The 19,997-nt window shown below is 38.1% G+C and overlaps 2 protein-coding genes across 5 annotated transcripts in view; one reads left to right on the top strand and one right to left on the bottom strand.

The window, feature by feature from the left end:
• Positions 1-10,937, bottom strand: part of dntt (deoxynucleotidyltransferase, terminal) — a 99,883-nt gene extending 88,946 nt beyond the window's left edge. Inside the window, exons 1-3 of one of the 3 annotated variants that reach the window (XM_053435870.1) lie at positions 10,783-10,937; positions 10,593-10,692; positions 2,001-2,180 (exon numbers count right to left, since the gene is read on the bottom strand). The gene's annotated coding sequence lies outside the window, so the exon portion shown is untranslated. Of the gene's footprint in view, positions 1-2,000; positions 2,245-10,592 lie in introns of those variants that run through there. The other 2 variants (XM_053435871.1, XM_053435872.1) reach the window with 2 other exon arrangements.
• Positions 1-19,997, top strand: part of blnk (B cell linker) — a 21,422-nt gene continuing 1,425 nt past the window's right edge. The window contains exons 1-23 of one of the 2 annotated variants that reach the window (XM_053435868.1): positions 1-260; positions 393-455; positions 7,969-8,015; positions 12,283-12,348; positions 12,781-12,827; positions 14,086-14,129; positions 14,212-14,332; positions 14,836-14,939; positions 15,106-15,178; positions 15,307-15,387; positions 16,536-16,561; positions 16,647-16,675; positions 16,788-16,844; positions 17,018-17,045; positions 17,150-17,201; positions 17,375-17,435; positions 17,541-17,568; positions 17,704-17,734; positions 18,467-18,545; positions 18,671-18,699; positions 18,867-18,922; positions 19,033-19,116; positions 19,227-19,382. In XM_053435868.1, the coding sequence (XP_053291843.1) occupies positions 192-260; positions 393-455; positions 7,969-8,015; positions 12,283-12,348; positions 12,781-12,827; positions 14,086-14,129; positions 14,212-14,332; positions 14,836-14,939; positions 15,106-15,178; positions 15,307-15,387; positions 16,536-16,561; positions 16,647-16,675; positions 16,788-16,844; positions 17,018-17,045; positions 17,150-17,201; positions 17,375-17,435; positions 17,541-17,568; positions 17,704-17,734; positions 18,467-18,545; positions 18,671-18,699; positions 18,867-18,922; positions 19,033-19,116; positions 19,227-19,382 (1,431 nt within the window). In that variant the 5' untranslated portion in view covers positions 1-191. Of the gene's footprint in view, positions 261-392; positions 456-7,968; positions 8,016-9,472; positions 10,112-12,282; positions 12,349-12,780; positions 12,828-14,085; positions 14,130-14,211; positions 14,333-14,835; positions 14,940-15,105; positions 15,179-15,306; positions 15,388-16,535; positions 16,562-16,646; positions 16,676-16,787; positions 16,845-17,017; positions 17,046-17,149; positions 17,202-17,374; positions 17,436-17,540; positions 17,569-17,703; positions 17,735-18,466; positions 18,546-18,670; positions 18,700-18,866; positions 18,923-19,032; positions 19,117-19,226; positions 19,383-19,997 lie in introns of those variants that run through there. The other variant, XM_053435869.1, reaches the window with a different exon arrangement.

Consider the following 19,997-nt stretch of genomic DNA (forward strand, 5'->3'; position numbering starts at 1 on the left):
ATGCAATAGCAGTAGAAGTTAGATTTTTTTTTTAGAGACGGATAATCTGTTTGGCCTCTAATGAGGTGACCTCACCGTGTGTACTTCTCCCTGCTGAAGCTGGATGGTGTGCCGTTCCTTACCAACGGGTCAGTCTGTTACTTTACTTTCAAACGCACAGTCCTGCTCAGAGGTTTCCTGTTGAGACAGAAATGAACCTTCCGTCCAGAGAGGAGTGTGAGGGATGGGACCCGGCACAAGTAGCCCTCTTTATGTGCCAGGTGAGTACAAGAAAAACAGGAAGAAAAATAAGGCACTGGTAGAAACCCAGTTAAGACAGAGGGATCATAACGACAACTTATCTCTGTTTACATGTAAATTCAGAAACTAAGATCAATGTTTATTGCCCTCAGAACAAAATGCCAGAATGTGCTACCACCGTAAGAAAGCTGAGGATTAATGGACAACGATTCCTGGTGAGTTAATCCCTCACATTTTTCTATTTTACCTGCTTTCTCAGAAAATAGTCTGTCCCTCTCCAGTTTCAAATGGTGTGGTTGTGTTTAGTTTATTATTCTAATTACATTCAAATGGACAAATCCTTCCAAGCAATCGTTATCATTTTTATGACAGCCGTATTTAAAACAGCAGGACAATTTGATTAGTTTTATTAATTTGTGCCCATTTTGCAAAAATGAAAAAATGTATTTACTTAATAAACATGTTTCACTCATATTTTATGTTAAAATATTTTTAACATTAAACATTGCAGCAGTTTAGACTTTTTTCTCTCTTCTTCAGCTACAAGTGTTTCTATATCCTGAACCTTTTAATTGATATTTATTGAATAAATTGAGGAAGTTAACTTAAAATCTTAAACAACCCAAGAAATTGTCACAGTTGAAACACAAAGGAGAGTTTGCAGGATATGAAACGTAACCATGTAAACTTGCTTGCATGACTTCCCACACACCGTTTGCAATGAGGGGCCTTCTGACCTGAAAGTGAGTGAGTCAGTTGGAACTTCTGCTTTGAAAGGACTCTCGCTCTCGCTGCTCTTGTCACCATAGGTGTAGAACTGCAATCTACGGTGTGAGGACATTTTAGGAAAGTGAGGACATTTTGGCCAGTCGTCACTTCTTCAAAGGGCTGTTTAAGAGTTAAGACTTGGGTTTAGGGTCAGGATTAGAAACCAACTAGATTACTAATTACTCATCTAATAATGAAGTAATTATGACTCAACTCATATTGTAGTAGTGATTACTGAGCATTGATGGGTCAGAACTTCAACTCATTTTTACAGAAAGTAAGAACTGTGAAATGAGTCACTGGGCTATTAAAGCTGTGATCCCTACTTATTTAAGTTAAGTATCATTTAATCTGCCTCAGTCATGAGGGGGAAGAGGATTTTATGCCGGGAAATAAGTTAAGCATGGGTTTATAACTTCCTAATATTTGGTATTCTGAGGATCCTATTAATACCTCAGTAATACGTCCTGTGCACTGCCCCTTAAAGCATTCATTCATTCATATGCATCTTTTTAGTGGCCACTTTGTGAGAGCAAGGATCTACTCTTCTATTCATTATTCACTGACCCTGAACTTATTCCATCTCAGGTGGGATATTGCACCACTAAAAAACTGTACTTCCACAAAGTCCAACAGATTATTCACCACCTAACATATGCTCACTGTGGATTTGTATCAGTCAGACTGATCAATGTTTCAGAGCATAGACTTTCATGCAGGTAACCAGTGCAAATCTGAAAAATACATATATAGTAGGTGTGTATTGTCTAATAGATCCCATAGTGCACCAGACCTCTATTAAGCTCAGGTTCAGACAGACCCGTATTAAACAAGTATATTTCCTCATGGCCTCACAATGGTCTACACACACCTTTGCTTTAACCAGTCTAACAATTCTTCCTAGTCACACTCTATCAGTTTGATTTCATGGGTGGTCACTGTGCATAGTACGCATTGATCGGAGTATTAGGTAATGAAAAAATATATCATACTTTGTGTTAGCTGGTTGATTCCACCTCTGTCTTCTCTCTATTTTTCTCTTCTCCCCCTCCCTCTCTCAACTTGCAGCAGGGAGTCGTCACATGACTCTGCTTCCTGTAGCAAACCTGTAGAAATCGAAATCCCTCTGCGTAGTGGTGAAATTCAGACTTCAGGACATTGTAGTTCTCCGGCTGAAACAAACAAACGAGAGTATCATCAAAATGCTGTTTGTTTTGCAATCAATAAATCAACTTAATAAATCAAGTTTCACTCCGTATTTTACCATGTTCTCAATTAAGCCCCAAGATGCAGTGACTCTATGCCTCCCCAGGGTGGCGTATAACCTATTCAGTCAACACTACAGACGTAATGGCAACCTAATTTGTGTTTGCTTGTAGCCACAATAACAATGTGGGTTTAGGGATAGCTGTCACCAAAAAGTGTCATGGGAAGACAGAAGAGAAGAACTAAAATAACTAAGAAAATCAAACAGATAATTAAAAAGGAAACACAGAGGAGAAATTGGAATGCAAATGGGAAAGGAAATGGGACTTTTAATTCAATTAAATTTGTTTTGAAAATATATTTATTGATAAATATTAATATATCAATTTATATTCCTCTTTTTTATTCCCCATTACATTTTCAAATGATTACTTACTTTGTTATGTGATCTATTTTTAAAGAATAAAACAATACAAAGTAATGTATTAATCGCTATTTTATTGTACAATTAGTTACGTAAATTATTATAAATACAACTACAAGATGGAAAAGCCTTTGTATAAATGGTATATTATAGTGAGAGAATAAATAGAGGTAAACATTTATGTACTGTATATATATACAGTTGATGGGGGTCAGGTGATGAATTATCTGATTAATATTATACTAAAACTAAAAAAACACACTTTGAATATAAAACATGTTTTGTCCTGTCCTTGTGTGTCCTTGTATTTTGTCTCTGTCATATTCAATCTGCATTTTCGCAGATTTTAGTTTTGACATTTTTATCTCGGCTGAGTTTCAGTAGTTGCTGCTCTTCACTTCAGTGTTGCTCTTTCTAAATATCCAGTTCCTCTTGACAGAAAACAGAAGTTTTTTTTCTTTTGCAGTTCAATCTGAGAGTGAAATTTCATTTTCTGCACCAGACCCAGCCCACAAATCGATATATTTGCACAGTTATGTTTGTGTGTGGATGTACTTTTCTTTCAATTAAAGAAAAGTACAGAAAAGTTTAGAATCATCTATAGAGTTGAAGTGAATCTTCAGGAGGCAGGCCACAAAATACATCACCAAATCGTCTCTCCCCCAAAAAAACGATGATGGCCATTCGCAGGTAGACGATAAATTCCTCCCATTGCCCAGTCATAGTGTGGAGCCTACACAAGTCTGAGATTCAAGATTCAAGATTCAAGATTCAAGATTCAAGATTGTTATTATCAAATGCACAACAATAACATTAAGCAGTCGCTGGCAGTGAAATGCTTGAGTCACAGGCTCTCTTCTAGCAATGCTCAAGTAATTACAACCTATAAAATAAAATAGAAATAGTATAAAATAGAATAAAATAGAATATCAAAATTTCAAATAGAAATAAAGTATATATATATAAATATATATATAAACAGCTGAAGAGAAAATAAAACAACAATAGTGCATTTATGTGCAATATGCAAATATGTCACGGTGCTGGTCTGGTGGAATCATTGCAGTTCAGAGGAGTTTAAAAGTCTTATGGCCTGGGGGAAGAAACTGTCTCTGAGAATGGTGGTGCGGGCCCGGATGCTGCGGCACCGTCGGCCAGCCGGCAGCAGGCAAAAATGTTTATGGCTGGGGTGAAAGGGGTCTTTAATAATCCGGCTGCTCTTCTTCCTGCACCGCTGGGTGTAGAGGTCCTCTATGGATGGTAGTGCCGTCCTGGTGATGTGCTGGGCAGACTTCACCACCCTCTGTAAAGCCTTACGGTTCAGGGCGGTGCAGCTGCCATACCAGGCGGTGATGCAGCCAGTCAGGATGCTCTCTATTGTGCACCTGTAGAACCTCCAGTGTACATTCACCTATTATATCTAAATATGCACATCTATAATACTGTATGTTTCTGCAAGATTAAGACATGTTGCTGTGAATTTCATATACATGCATGATCACAAACATTTGTAAACCCTTGCCTGCTGAATTGCAGTGGGAGAAAGGAGGATTGAGTCATCAAGGACTAAGGTCATTGTGTGCTAAGGGCAGAGAGGGTCTGAATGTCATGCAGCAAGTGTGTCGCTCCTGAACTTTGCCTTTGACTTACTTTGCATATTTATATTAGGTTTATACAATAGATGGAGCACAGGTCATAAAATCAGTAGATACAAGATAGTAGGCAGCACAGCTTTAAACTGCTGTCAGATGAAAACACCACGCTCTGCCTGGGAGGCGTCTTCTTCACCTTACACCAACAGTAACTCCTCATCATTTGTTAAGAATGAATGGAGACATAAGTAATTGTGGTTGAGGGGTGGCTGGCAATACACAACAGTGTACTACAGGGTGGATGGGAATGACAGTGAGCCAGCCAGGCTCAGATAAAGGCAATCTCCATCTTTTTGATGCCTGTTCGATCACACTGGTAGACAGATTAAAAGGGATCAAAAGAACTGTCAGCCTCCATCTCTGTGACACTTGGGCTGGTTGAAGAAGTCACTTTCAACTTGTGTGTTTGACATCCACACTACAAACAAAGGCCACTCAAAAAGGAGAGCCTATGCACACATCTATGGGAACATGTATCACATGATGACTTTGTTGTTGGTATCAAACACCTGCTGTGGAACACTGAAATACTAATGATATGTGCTTTATCAGGAAAAAAAATGTAATCTACTGAATCTACAGTGTATAGGAAATAGACACTCTGCCAGGTGTATGGTTCTTGAGGGTTTTACATTGTTTCTTAATTATAGTATGCCTGTGTTTTGGTTGTATCATTCAATACACAGGTTGCCATCTCCCATTAAAAGCCAGATGTGCTTGCACCCGCATTATAAAAGCAGACTTGCCAGGTAATAACTGAGAACAATTCTCTGCAGACAAGTGAAAGGCAAGTGAAAACCAGCAGAGCAGACGACCAGTGTGTTGAGCACTTGCCTACATAGGCACTATATTGATGATGCATCATGAAAATAACACTGTGCCACTGACATCCTACCGAGATGTTGGTTGTGAAATCATTTTCTGCTGCCTCGAGACAACAGTGCACCAACAATGCATCTGACCGCACCTTATTTTAAGAACACATTCTTAAATTGAGGCCCTCAGGTGGTCACAAGTGGATTTTCTACCATTATTTGAAGCTGCTATGTGTAGAGTTTTTATAGGATTATAGCATCTATTAAATTACCCTGATGTGATCTACTTTAAGCCAAAGAAATAATCTTAAACATCCGTAGCCCATTTACAATTTGTCCTTTACATAATATTAAAAAGATTCTGTATTTCTGCAAAACAATTTCTAGTAGCGTTCGAGAAAGTATTTGTGTCTGTAAGTTCATAAAACATGTTTAGTAACCACATCAGAAATCAAATGTTTTTATATTTGACTGAAATAGTCACATTCAAGGTGGAGAGAAAACTTTCCCGGAGAGAGGGAAACACATTTTCCGATTCTTCTATAAGACATCCATCTTGTTTGTGATGGCTTTCCTTGTTATCTGTTGTCATGCTTTTTCTTAAACAGGCTATGTGTCTATCAGATTTGCCAAAACATGTTTGACTGCAAATGAGTGCAAATTTCACACTAAGACGATTTTTGTTTTTTTAAAGGAAAAAGATGTAGAAGAAAAAACAACTCTTCCCTGTAGAGAAGAAAACTTGGAATGAACGTTAAATATTCACTTTAGGAGGCCGAGATGTTTCTCTAGACAGGATTTAAGTTTTTAGAGGACTGGAACATACCCCAAAAGACTGGTTGATAATTACGACGTATTACCACTGAGGTGAAGATGAAAAATTAGCAATATACTCACTCAAATGGGATTGATTTCAGTGCAGAGATAATATTAAAATCTATCACTTGCCAATTGGAAGAGACCTATACAATACTTTACTTTTACATGGTGTCACAAGACATATTTAAATCTCACACAAGATGGTTTTAAAAGAAATCTTAAATGTAAAATATAGACAAATAAAACAAATATAGAAATAATCTACAGCTCATGAATTGAAATGCAGAGTATTGCCAGTAAGAAATAAAGCTGACTTTGAAGTGAAGTGAATTTCTGCTGTTGTGGACTTAATTTAAGATATAAAAACATGTATAAACTTAAATGTGACTGATGGTTTTATACTGTGAGTGAGGGTTCGAGTTTATTGTAAAAAAGAGGCTGCAGCTTGTAAAAACTGTTGTGTCTCATTCGAACAAGCACAGATAATTCTATAAATAATTCAATGTGGGAGCAATGCCAGAGTATCCACTGGGGCGGACTATTTGATATTTTATTCGGTGTCAAAAGGCTAAGTCTGATTTTATACAGACAGGTTTTTTTTCTTCCCTGTAAGGTAGTGGGATGATCAAGAGCGTATCTGTGAGGCCAGGGTTCAGATCTTTGAAGGAGCCTTTCATATTAAGTGATCTCACTCTCTGATTTACAAATGATTAAATCAAAAGCTCTGCTTAGAGAGATAATGCATGTTTCTGTTGCACCAAAGTGCCCATTTTCACACACTGGTGTATTGTGAGCTGCATTTTCAAGCTCCATCCCTGCGGAAAGTCTGGGATACATTATAAGCAGCTTTGAAAAACTACCACACAATTAACTGCAGGGGCATTAACAATACATCATTACACATGTTCCACAGGAGACGCTGCAGATAAAGGGCCGTCCATGCATTACTCATGTGTAAATTAACTAGCCACGTTAGACCCACAGCTCCTACATTAACCCCTTCTAACAAGCTTCTATCCATTTGTACATTTGAGATCTTACAAACGCAGGAGAACAATAAACACGTTCTCACAAATGTCTGTTGTCCTGGATTTTCATTTCATTACAATAATAATAAAACAGAGGAGAGACGGAGCTGGTAACGGCTTGGAGCGATAAATTATGAATGGAGAGGGGGGATACATAATTTAGTGGGATTTTGTTGCATATTTTATGGTAATCATTTCCCTTTCATTTACAAATCTCCTTTGTCTTACTGTAACACAGACATTAAAATGCAATAAAAATTTGAATGCAGCAAGAATTAGGACACTTTTTAAAGGTTTGTTGATTTATTAAAACTGTGACTGTGGTGTCAGCGTGTTGTTTGAATACAAGCCCTTCACCTGAAAGTTGACAGTTTTTATTTGCAAGAGGGAAACATTGTAATGGGGAAGAAAACACACGTTTTGATCCGTGCTTTTCTTTAAAGAGATTAGGTCTCCGCCCTTTCCGTTCTCCAGGATATTGACTCCCACTGTGTTTGGATATTTTTGGTGTCATTGTTGCAATACATCAGTGGCAAACAGGCCCTAAATAAAAAGATTTGACTTACTGCTCCTGTTCTTACTGTTCCCCATATAAATATTTACACCATCTATATATATCATCAGTAAGCCCTTGAGCAAGGCACCCAACCTCCAAGGTTGGGTCCCTGTTAAGGTGCTGCAATATCTGCCCATGAATAATGGCCTGTGTGAAGTGAAGTCCTGCAAGATATTATAATAATATATGCAATATATATGACCCTGCATCTCACTATTAGCTCTCCAGAAATAAAATGAGGTGACATCAGAAAGTGGCCCTTTGTGAGATGCTGCCCTCTCCTGTTATCAGAGAGGTAATGCATTTCTACAAGTACCACCACCTCTATTCAAACACATGTATTTAGTGAAGTGACAAGGTTGCAGGGTCATCTCTGCTACAAGGAATCACAGTCGTGTGTGAACTCTGTGGTCTCCAGTTTTTCTTGTGTTTACAACTGATTTCTCTAATGCTTTCACAGAACCTGTCTGACAGTGACATGAGCAAGTTTAGTCTCATCCACCAACCGTGAGTAACAATTAAATACATCAGTCATCACACACCTCCATTATACCCATTTCTCTTCAGCCTCTCTTCATCCTTCAGTTCTTTTCTTTCCATATGTTTCATGCTCTATCATTCGAAGCACCTGTGTCCTAAATCATCTGCTGCTACTGTTATATGGGCATCATGGAGGAGCACTGAGTTCATTGCCAAAATACACAATACTATACATCTCCATTGGGATAGTCAGTTTTGATAATTTTTAAATAAAGAATTCAAAATGACAGAAGGTGACAGCAGGTAAAGTGATTTATGACGAAGATATATATAAATAAAATAAGTGTCCAGGTGGGTGTATATGCATACAGGTATTTTGTACTTGTACACACATAGAGCTGCATAAGAAGGATTTAGGTCTGCTTGTCTGACTGCACCTGCACATTTGTGAGCATGTGTTTGTTCATGTTTGTGAAATAAGTCCCTCTTCATTTATCCCCATGTGTGTTTGGCTTATGTGGGTGTGAAAATGTGTGTCTCATATAAACTGCGACTATTAAATAAAAAAGAGTTATGTGATGTGTGTATCTATTTTAAATATATTTGAGTATTTATAATTGATATGTGCATAATTACAGATATTTGTGTTTGAAAAAGCGTTGTTCCTTCCAAAGTCTAAATCACAAAAATGAAAGGTTCGATTAATGGTTTAATGCATATTTAAAAATTGATATTACAAATTTTACATGCAAATTCAGATTAAAAAAAATGCTTCCCGTATAAAATTTTTAATCCATTTTCAAATTCAAGTGAGGTTGGATTTCTCTGTCAAGTCCACCGAAAAATGAATTTGTTTTAAATTAAGATTTTGTTAACATGCATGTAAAACTTTAATCAAACTATTGCATCAAACTTTAATCAAACTATTGCAATTAAATTTCACTTATTTTTTATTTAGTTTTGTATTCTTTTCTGTGCAGGTCAAAGCTACAGAATGAAGGATGGTAAAGATTCATGTACAGTAATTTTTCCAAATAATTTCCCATTCAATTCCAGACTGAATAGTGACAAATGGCTTTTTGTCTCATAGTGCTTCCTTAAAAATCCAGAGCTGTCTCATTATTTCTTTAATAGTTGTGTACATTTCTCGACACAGACAGCGTCTTGGTTTATCCCTCTCTGCTGTGGTTCACTGTGATCAGAGGCAGAGAAGACATGTATTTAGCAAAAATCCCCTTGGTGGTCAGACACACAACCACACACACACACACATCATCCTCTTCCATTCAAATGAGGAAAGGATCAACACACATTTATTCACCCTTCCATATATAGAAAATGGATTACAACATGGTACTTTCCATGTCACATGGAACAAGACCTTTTCCCATAGATCTAGACTAAAAACAGTCCCTGGGTGCCCTGCGGTGACATCAGTAATGACAAAGATTCTTTGTAAAGAGGAAGCTTTTAAAACCAAAACGGTTCCAAAACATACATGCACTAAGTCGAAGGCCTCCTCCAGTGACCTCAGTCAGGGGATATACAGTATATAGAGTGGGGTCCACTTGATAGTGGACGCCACTATTTAGTTGGGAGTAGCAGTTGAAATGGCAGTGTCTGGGTTAGGGTTAGTGCTAGAAGTAGAATTTAGAGTCGAGTGAGATGTGATGCAAGAGGTTCGTTCAAAGTTTGCTAACTGAAATCTGTTTTCGAGTGTGTTTGAGTGTGTGTTTGTGTGTGTGTGTGTGTGTGTGTGTGTGTGTGTGTGTGTGTGTGTGTGTGTGTGTGGGTGTGTGTGTGTGTGTGTGTGTGTGTGTGTGTGTGTGTGTGTGTGTGTTTGTGTGTGTGTGTGTCTGTGTGTGTGTCTGTGTGTGTGTGACGCAGGGAGTGGAAAAGAGAAGTGATTTTTCTCACAGATGCGGGTATGAACACATTCCCTCCCCTCTTTGACAAAGACGTGACTTTTAGCCAAACAGCATTCATTTACGCTGCTGCAAAACATCTGACACCACAGGCTTAATGCACGAGAGGGATGAAGACCCAAAAACATATACTGCCGATTTTAACATGAATATGGATATGTTAACTAAATTCACCGCTCCTGCCGCGGAAAAGTTTCGGTAAGACGTCCAGTTTTATTTGAACTTTGGTATCTACGTATGTGGACGATGACACGCCGTCACTTTTGGCAAATCCTTTAAAATATCTGCTAAACTGTTGCTATGTTTGGTACCTTGGACAAAAAATGAAGGTTTTTAATTTGAAGTTTTAAATGACTTCTGTGGTAAAACATCTTTGACAAAGTGACAAAGGGTTTAAACTGTAGAAAATATGTTCAGAAGTCATCATGAAGTCATTATGACATGAACTAGCAGGTAAACACAAGTTTGACTAATTATTCATGTTAGCCTAATCAAGTGTTTCTTTCAAGTTCCCTGCCAGGTGGCTACTGTCAAAAGGTCTAAAGTAGGCATTTATCAAGAGCAGGGGTGGAGAAGATGTTTCCTATCAAAGGCCAACCTCAATTTCTATAACATCCTTCAAGACCCTTACTGAATTATGGAATACATATATATATATATATACATATATTACACTAACCTCTCTGATGATATGGCTACAACTGCTTCGGTTTGGAGAGGAGTCCGATGTCTGATGATGATGCAAATAAACTCAGTAATTTCCTTCCTGGTATCAAACTCTGCAGAGGTAACAATCACAAAAATGGCAAGTTAGTCCATATGTGTTATGTCTGTTGTGTCATCATAGGACACAAATGAACAAAATGTACATTTCTTGTTGTGCCCTTCAATGTTTTCTTCCTTCTGGTTGTAGCATCTCCACAGCAGCATCAGGGCTCCTTTACCACTTCTCCTTCTGCACGAGGTTTCACCCTCCTAGCTTCTAGCTCACCTGTCTGCGATTGGCATACTTCTAAGCTACTATCGCACTTCTTAGAAGTTAGCTCACTCATAGTCTGTTAGCTCACGTTACATCTTTTAGCTCACATCTTAGCTATTAGCTCACATTAGAGTCGTTTGCTCACATTTGACCTGTTAGATTACGTCTTAGCTGTTAGCTCCCATCTTAGCTATTAGCTCACTCCTAGGTTGCTAGTTCAGTTTTCACCTGTTGGCTCACAACTTAGCTGTCAGCTCACTTTTTATCAATCAGTATTTGTCCTTTCAATTCACCTAGTTTAGCTGCATGCTAGCAATTGTGATGAGAACGCACTTGTTCCCACAAACTACAAAAAATCGACATGCTTACAGAATTTGCACATTTCTCTTAGACAGTGCAACATTCTGCGTCAACATTTTATTTTCATTAGTCACCTTGACACTGTTGACCTATGCTGACCTGACACAGCAAGAAGCAGGAAGTAGAGGATGCTGAGGGGGCCGCTGCACATCCTACTGGCCAGTGGCTTTAACTGCAAGACAAAATAAATCATAAATAAATCGAGAACATAAAAAATAAAACTTTTATTTCATTTCATTTTTCAAAGTTGCATTTTAAGAGTATTCCCAAGTCCAACCATTTTTAGTCCAACATTCGATTTCTTTTTAGAAACATTCAATGTTTTCTTTGTGGCCTGTCTGATGCACAAATGTGGACGTAATGTATGATGTTTAGTGCAAACTGAAAGAAGCACAGATTTTAGTGGAGGTAACATTGGGTTGAATGGCGGCTGTGGCTGAGGGGTAAGGTGGTCGTCCTCCAACCTGAAGGTCGGCGGTTCGATTCCCAGTCTGAACCATCTGCATGCTGAAGTGTCCTTGGGCAAGATGCTGAACCCCGAATGGCCCCCCATAGAATAACAAAGCGCTGGGATAGATGCACTGTATAAATGTGTGTGTGAATGGGTGAAACTGTAATGTAAAGCGCTTTGAGTGGTCATCAAGACTAGAAAAGCGCTATACAAATCCATTTACCATTTGAATGAGAAAGTCTGGTTTCCTTTATTTGAGCCCGCTAAAATCATGATCTAGACATTTTAGAGTCCAAAGACTTTCTCTTAGGACCTTTAACTCTGACTGACTTCCATCCTCCCTGTTAGTCCCTCATGTTAGTCTTCTCTTCATGTTGCTTTTTTATTGCATGAATTTTTTTTTATATATTTGGGAAATTACATAGAAGTCTTGTAGATATACTGCATTTACCTCCCCAATGTTTTGATTGTAACTTTGCAAACTAAAAATATATCCATAAGTTTATCCTTTTATTTAAAACATTGCATACATCCGAAGATTTTTCTCTGAATAACAAAATTATTGTATGTGTTTTCCAGGCAGCTTCAAAAGATAGTTCAGGACATCAGGAAAAAAGATGACAGCTTTCTGAGTAAACTAAGAAGGTCAGTACTACATTCTTACAAATTTCCTTTTGACACAGGAGACAAACCTCTGGGAAGTTTGGTGATCTAAATTTTCAATGTCATGTTTGTGTGTGTGTTTGTTCGCATATAAGCATCGGGGGAGGATGTCGATTCCTCTTTCACAGGCTTTGGAAAGAGAGAAAAACCACAAACCAAAAATATCTTCAACAGATGTCTGTTCTCTCACTTTCCTTTCCTGAAATAAGTCCTCTATTGACGTGTAAGGATAGATACTTTAACGAAAGGTGTATTTTTTCTCATCCTTTCTATAAAATATGCACATCAGTCAGCCATGTGCACTTAAACCACCTGCTGTGGTACATGTGAGAGAATCTTGTCCTGCACCAAGACAAAGTATCACTTGTCAAACAATTCCACTTTAATGAATGACAATATCTCTCTACATTACAGATTTAAAAACAAGCCGTGTCCAAAGCTACCTGAGAGAGATTACAGAGGTAAGGCCTGTGTCTTTAACACTGCGGCAAATGAAAAAGTGTTAATGAAGTAAAGAAGTCACCATCTGTTGATTCAACATTGACACATGGAATTATTCTTTTTTGATGTCTGTCTTATAACAACACTCAAATGCCCTTATTGAAAGAGTTACTGACCACCTCTCTGGTCACAAAGAGATCCCCAGCACTATTGACATATGAGTGGTTCACAGTATTTGCCATTTCAAGTGAATATTATTCAAAGTTACTTCTTTTCTTAACAAAATTCAGACTTCATATCTCCAAACACCAAAACTCAGCAAGGAAACATGATACACAGAATGGAAATCCTCACTAGAAGGACTGTAACTGGAAGATTGGACTAAGTCCGACTATTGAACCCTTATGTCAACTTCAGTTCACCCTGGAGTGAATTTTTGCAGAAATTAGAACAGTGAACAAGACAGATTTGGAAAAAAGGCTGATAGCAGAGAAGTCTCACATAGACAGTATGTATTGAGAAGTGTCAATTTTGTCTCAAGACTAGAATTAGACTGTGTGGGTTTCACAGACCCTCATGTTTTTAGTCACAAGAGCAGGGATTGAGTCGTGTTACTGAACTTTGCAGAACGTCTGTACCTGGAGTGGTGTTTATTCTCTTTCACAACACTTTTAACACCATTAATCCTTTTTAATTCACCAACTGCCTCAGACTAAATTCTTACCTGCTGGCTGCTTAATGGAATAATACCTTAAACTTTGCGGTTTACTTTTTGCTGCTGAATCTGACCAGGTTCAGCCCACGTTCTTTCACATTAATTTCATCACCCTGTGATGACGTATCAGTAACACCTGAGCTTTAGAAACAAGTTTACAGTGGTTTCCAAAGGCCTGACATCACACGCCTATTCAAGTGAATGGAAAACACAACATACCATATTAAATATGCCATATTTATTTATCTATATCTATATACACCCTTCACCTGTTTCTAGATGTTGTTTTGAGAAACACACTGGGCTTGTATATGTGAAGCTTCTGTACAAATTGCTTGATTCAAATTGTGATGGCATCACTTGTTGAGAGTTTATTCAACAGAGAGCCAAGGAGATACGCTCGGCTAGAGATGCGGCCTTGTTTTAAAATTAGAAATGTGCTGGTATTTAATATATTTTATTCAACTGCTGGTTTAATGAATTCACAAATCAGAAATCTCCCATCTCTGTTTCATATATTTCACCCTTTACAATTACATCCCTGTAAATGTTTGTGTGTACAGATGATGACGGGGATTTTGATGATCAGCTCTCTGAACCGGATTACGTGAGTTGGAAATTGCTAGTAATTTAAATATTAATTTTGTCTGATATATTTGTTTGAAACATTGTATGTATGTCATTCCCAGGGTAATGACTGTTTGTATGAGGATCTGGGTGACGACCAGGATGCCAGCTACGAGCTGCCTCCCAGCCAAAGAGTCTTCTCCACAACTCCCTCTGCCTCCTTCCCAGGGGGGGGTTACATTGGTCAGTATACAGCTGTTTGACTTGTAGAGCGCCTCATATCTGCACGTTGTTCACTGCTTTTTTTAAATGAAACTTTTATATGTATGATTTTATTAATAATAAAAATAACAAATATAATAATATCTTTATGTACAGATAGCACGTCTCAAAACTAAGTTACAATGTGCTCTTCAAATATAATAAAACATGAAAAAAAAATATTAAAGAACTAATAAATGAAATAAAAATTCTAAATGTGTAACAGAACTTTAGGCATGAACACCTATTACAATAATAAACACCAGATTTAGGTAGAATAAGGGGATGTGGTATGATTAAAGTACATTTTAAGCTTTCATTTAAAGTTTCAATTAGATGAGTCCTTATCACAAGGAAGACTAGTTTCCATGTTGAATGGAGTTAAGCCCTTCAGTGGATACGCACTGATCATTCACAGGATGTTTCGGATGGGTGCTTCATGCAAATGCTGATATCCTGTTTCTACTTCTGCTTCTCCTTTCCAGACAGCTGTCGTAACCGTCCCACCCGGCACCCCAGGAAGCCCCTCCGCCCAGGCAAAGCCTCCAAACAACTGCCCCCTGAACCCACCCCCACTGCGAGTGATGAGGTAAACAAACCTGAACTCAAGCTCTCACAAACACTCTAGCGCAGGCCTGTGTCTTGCTGAAGCTTCCACTCAACATTATCTTGTTTGCCATATCCTGTGTGTTGGTGCTATCAATTGAGTGAGCACAGCTGACTTGGCCCTTTGTTCACAATATGTTGTTTTGTAGGAAGACTACATCAGTCCAGACGGCAGTAACGAGGACGACAACTACATAGAACCTGAAGAGAATAAACCTGCCTGTAAGATACGCAACAACCGATAGAGAGAAAAGAATCTAAAACACGTGATGTGTATGCTGCTGCTGTGGAGACTAACAACTCAAAAAAATATATAACAATACATATATCTTCCCAATGCCTCTCCTCAGATCCCATAATGCCTTGTAGGCGCAGAAAAGGGATGGATCGCCCCATGTTGCCAACGCCCCCAGAGCATCAAGAAAGTTCTGGTAGGTGCAACAATACACATGTTGTACCTGCTGTAAGTTCACAAGGGGATTTTTGTGTAATTATCATCCCTTATCAACACTACAAATACCATGCATTCGAGCCCTGTGTTGAATGCACCATCCTGACAGGGTGATACAACAAAGTGACCGCACTATACTTCTAGAATTACAGTCCATTTGCAAGTATAGTGATGTAAGCCAGGATGACAAATACACAAGTTTGATTTTGTGGGAGAAATTCCAGGGTTGTTTTTCTTAAGAAGCTGGACCAAAGTTGGAAATAAGTGGTTATGCAATGAATTGAAAACTAAAAGGTTAATCTCCAGCCAATGCCAGAATAAAATATTCCCACCTGTCAAACTGAATGTCCGTACAAATGAGGTAGGAAATAAAAGTGGAGTCAAATGAAAACATATCACAGTAAATGATGCTTGAAATCTAAGACGAACCGTAAACAGTTTTAAAAACAGGTCCCAGGAGGAGGTGGTTGAAATACCTTTCTACTCTAATCTTATCTCTTCTGATTGATTGAGGATAGAGTCATTTTCAAACCTTCACAAATTTGGAGCTTTAGCTCTAGACCCCGATACAGGGAGAACATCCAGACTCCTTTCAGAAAACCCTGGCTGAACGGGGATATGAGCGGAACCTTCTGGACTTGCGGTGACGGTGCTTAACACTGCACAACCTTGAGTTCTATGTAATACTACAAAAAATAATTCCAGACGCTTTAATACTGACCATGTACTTGTACACTTGTACAACTTGTAAAAGGGAACAGGAGCCAAACGTTTCTACCTTTCACCAAAAACATCTCATCACATATTCAAGTTTCTTTATGGTTTTTCTTGTGTGAAATAGCTTGTGTTGTGTAAACTCCATCTCTTTCCTTTACAAATAACCTACGGCGAGAGCACCTTAGCACTGCACGTGCCTATAACTTATTGTTCTTACTGTATATATTGTTGTTTTATGTCTGATTGTTGTTTTATGTCCAATGCATCAACCACATCAAGGCAATTGCCTGTACGCGTAAATATACTTGGCAATTAAAATAATTCTGATTCTGAGACAGTCAAACACGGAAAAAGGTCCAAGGCCACTGCTGCATGAATAGGTGTTTAATTTAGTCTTTGGTTATTTTTCAGATTTTTACGAAGTTCCAGAGAAAGAGGTGAGAAAGCTGTGACACATCTTACAAGCATTTTGAAAGTGCTTTTATATGTGGAATTAAATTTTATTTGAATGAATCTTTACAGGAGACCTCATTACCTCAGCCAGTAAGCAGGTCAGTTTTACACTCTCTTGACTTAGGTTCATTGTTTCCTTTGTATAAACTTGGATAGTGAAAAAAATCGATAGAATCTGAGAGTAATAATCTCCTTGTATTTACTTTACAGACTGTGTCCAGTGTCTAAGACACAGTCACACCCCTTACCACCCACACCCAGCCCCAGGTACTGACTGGCAACACTATCATTTAATGTAAAGACCGAAGAGATCAGTTGCAAAATGGATTTTACTTGTTTTCTATTATGTCTGTTAGAATAGTTTCAATATTAAAGATCTAAATGTTGAAATCATTGCATTTGTTATTACCACACTCATAATAATCTCTTTTTTATTATAGACAGAAGAGGAGTAGATCTCCGCTTCCTGTAAGTGATGACAAATGTAGATTTCATTCAAAGGATGTTTTGCAGAGACATTATATGCTGCATAGTTAGGAGTATATTAAACTATGGGTTTCATGATTTCGCAGGTCCAGGAGCCTACAGAGGACGATGAATATGAAGTTTGTGATCCACATAACTGTGAGTATTAAATTAAACTTTGTTTTCCTTTGGATTTGTGTTGAGACTTCTACCATGAATCATTCTAGGTGCAACACCAGGAGGCAAACTAGTGGCATGGGAGTAATAAATTCCCGTGCACTGGAATAATAGGTGGTGGATCACCTGTTTATTTGGACAATGTGCTCTTTTAGGTTCCAAGGATCAAGCTGCAGAGGGTCCTCCTCCACCTTTGCCAAAACCTCTGCCCAAAGAGTAAGCATCACTTATGTCACATTTTTTTCTAATTACATATAAATATAGTGAGACCTGTTTAAATGTCACAAAGCTGATAACCTGATCTAATTGTTTTTCTCACAGGAGGTCACCAAAACCACCTTTAAAGCCGGTAGGATTTTTATCAAGTCCACAATAATCCACATAATTTTACATAAAGATCATCCTTTATTTACTGTATTTTACTTTCCCATTTGATGAAGATGTTGAATAATACTGAAAACATTTAATATGACTTATTTTGCAGAAGCCGGCTTTAAGACCAAGGCAGTGTGAAAGTAAGCGTTCACATTCATTTGCATCATTAGTTATAGACTTTTTATTAAAATCTGGAGATAGATGGCAACTAACTGGCCGATGACCAGCGCCATCTATTTCTGGAATTCATGTCTTTCCCTGAAAACCACATTAATGTGTTACCAGAAAACATTTCAATGACTTTTAGTAAAGAATGATGACCAGTTGTAGTGTCCCAAGATGAGCTGATGAAGATATGGCCAAAAAACAAATCAAGATGAACTGTTTCAGATCAGTTGTAGTTGCAGTTATAGATAATTTTGTCCATAAATTTCACATTATTATTTTCATAAATTTCTTTATTATGACTTTAATATAAGTTTAAAACTGATTTTTGCTTCTTTTTAATCTTTTCTTTATAAGAATGACAAAAACTTGATAAACCGCACAACATTTGACAGCCAAGGTAGAACAATATTGTTTAATTTAAAAGTGTTATACCTCCTCACTGTGCAGAAAGCCTAAGCATTTTTTCGATATATGTTTGATCTTTGTTATAATCTTATTAATGACATTTGTAATACACTTGTAAATGATAGTGTTCTGAAAACAATTGAAAACATATGTATAGGTGATATTTGTATTGATCTATTAACATATTGACAATAGGCTATTCCTTCGTTTTATGAAGCTATTAAATTAAGTTTTTCACTCATTATTAAGTTATTATTATGAAGACATTACTGATTCACTGTTTGTCTGGATTTCCACAGGCCAGACGCTGCCTGTGATGCAAACCCCAGACCACAGAGTTCCTCCAAAGGCTGGGACACTGGACTTGATTCGCCCTAAGTAAGAACTGCAACATGCAGGTTTACACTGTGCATTATACTGACTCTGTCCACTTTTTAAACTCAAGTTGAACAAGATAACAGTAGAATTAATCAATATCGCTGTACTCGTGGCCTCTATTGCAGAATTCCTCTTCCCCTGTTGACCCCCCACAGTAAGTACAGCTTCTTCTTATGTCTCCTATACGAGACATATTTGTAAATGGTACCATATTTATTCTGGTGCTTTATTATTATTATTTTTTAAATGGTCTTACTATAAAAGCTACATTGTAACTAAACACCATAATGTGTCTGTGTGTGTTTGTGTCTGATGTGTCAGGACCACCACACAGAAGAATTGTTTCTCCTGATAATCGGTCAAAGGTTGAAGATAAGGTGATCCACATGAAGCATGACATTGTTAAAAGGATTTAAATGACTCAGCAATTTTTTTTTTTTTAATGTGTTTTCTAATATCCTCTGTTTTTCCGCTGACTTCTCCTCAGGATGCAGACATGTGCAAGAAGCCCTGGTACGCCGGCGCCTGTGACCGCAGGACTGCTGACGAGGTTCTGCTTCACTCAAATAAAGTGAGAAAGCCCGTACTTAGAAAAGCAATGTTGTTAATCCAACCGAGCAGTGTGTGGATTATTTCCCATGATGCCCTGCTGGGTCTGACTGCGAGTGCTCTCTGTTTCAGGACGGGGCGTTTATGGTGAGGAAGAGCTCCGGTCATGACGCACAGCAGCCCTACACATTAGTGGTGTTTTACAGGGGCCGGGTGTACAACATACCAATCCGCTTTATGGCAAACACGCAGCAGTATGCACTGGGAAGAGAGAAGAAAGGAGAGGAGGTAGAGTGGAGGACGTTTCATTTCTCTCATTTTGCCTCTTTATGTCTGTGTAGACGTGTTGATCTTGTCCTGAATAATGTTGTTGAAACAAAATTAGGAATAGTCTGGCTGTGGCAAATCAAAGACATTATTTTTGCCAGAAACGCGAGGTATACCTTTTCTACATGCTTTATAGCGTCCGTTTTCCTATAAAAGGCCGCTAAGAGGCTTAAGTGGGCTCCAGGCTGTTACGCGTCGTACAATGAATCCAAGTCCGGTGATGAATATAGTTTGAGCATTTTATTGCTGCAGACCGAATGACTATTGATGAATGAAAACATGGTTGTTTGACGATGACGACGCCGACGACGGTAAACAGAAAATATAATCAGGTGCGCCACTAACCCCCTTTCTCCCCCCCGCTCCGCTGATCTGACTGCCCAGGTATATAGATTAAGCCACACCCATGTATCAATCAAACGGAAGTGACATGATCCAAAACAGTGTGACTAACCTTTCAAAATAAACAATAAACAAACAGACCAAATATGCATTTTGGCCCCTACATGCTTTTTTATGCTGAAATCATATTACCCGCATCATAAGCCTTTTTTTCATTTGACTTACAATAGCAGG

The sequence above is a fragment of the Pleuronectes platessa genome, chromosome 12 (assembly GCF_947347685.1).
Source record: "Pleuronectes platessa chromosome 12, fPlePla1.1, whole genome shotgun sequence".
Taxonomy (NCBI): Eukaryota; Metazoa; Chordata; class Actinopteri; order Pleuronectiformes; family Pleuronectidae; genus Pleuronectes; species Pleuronectes platessa.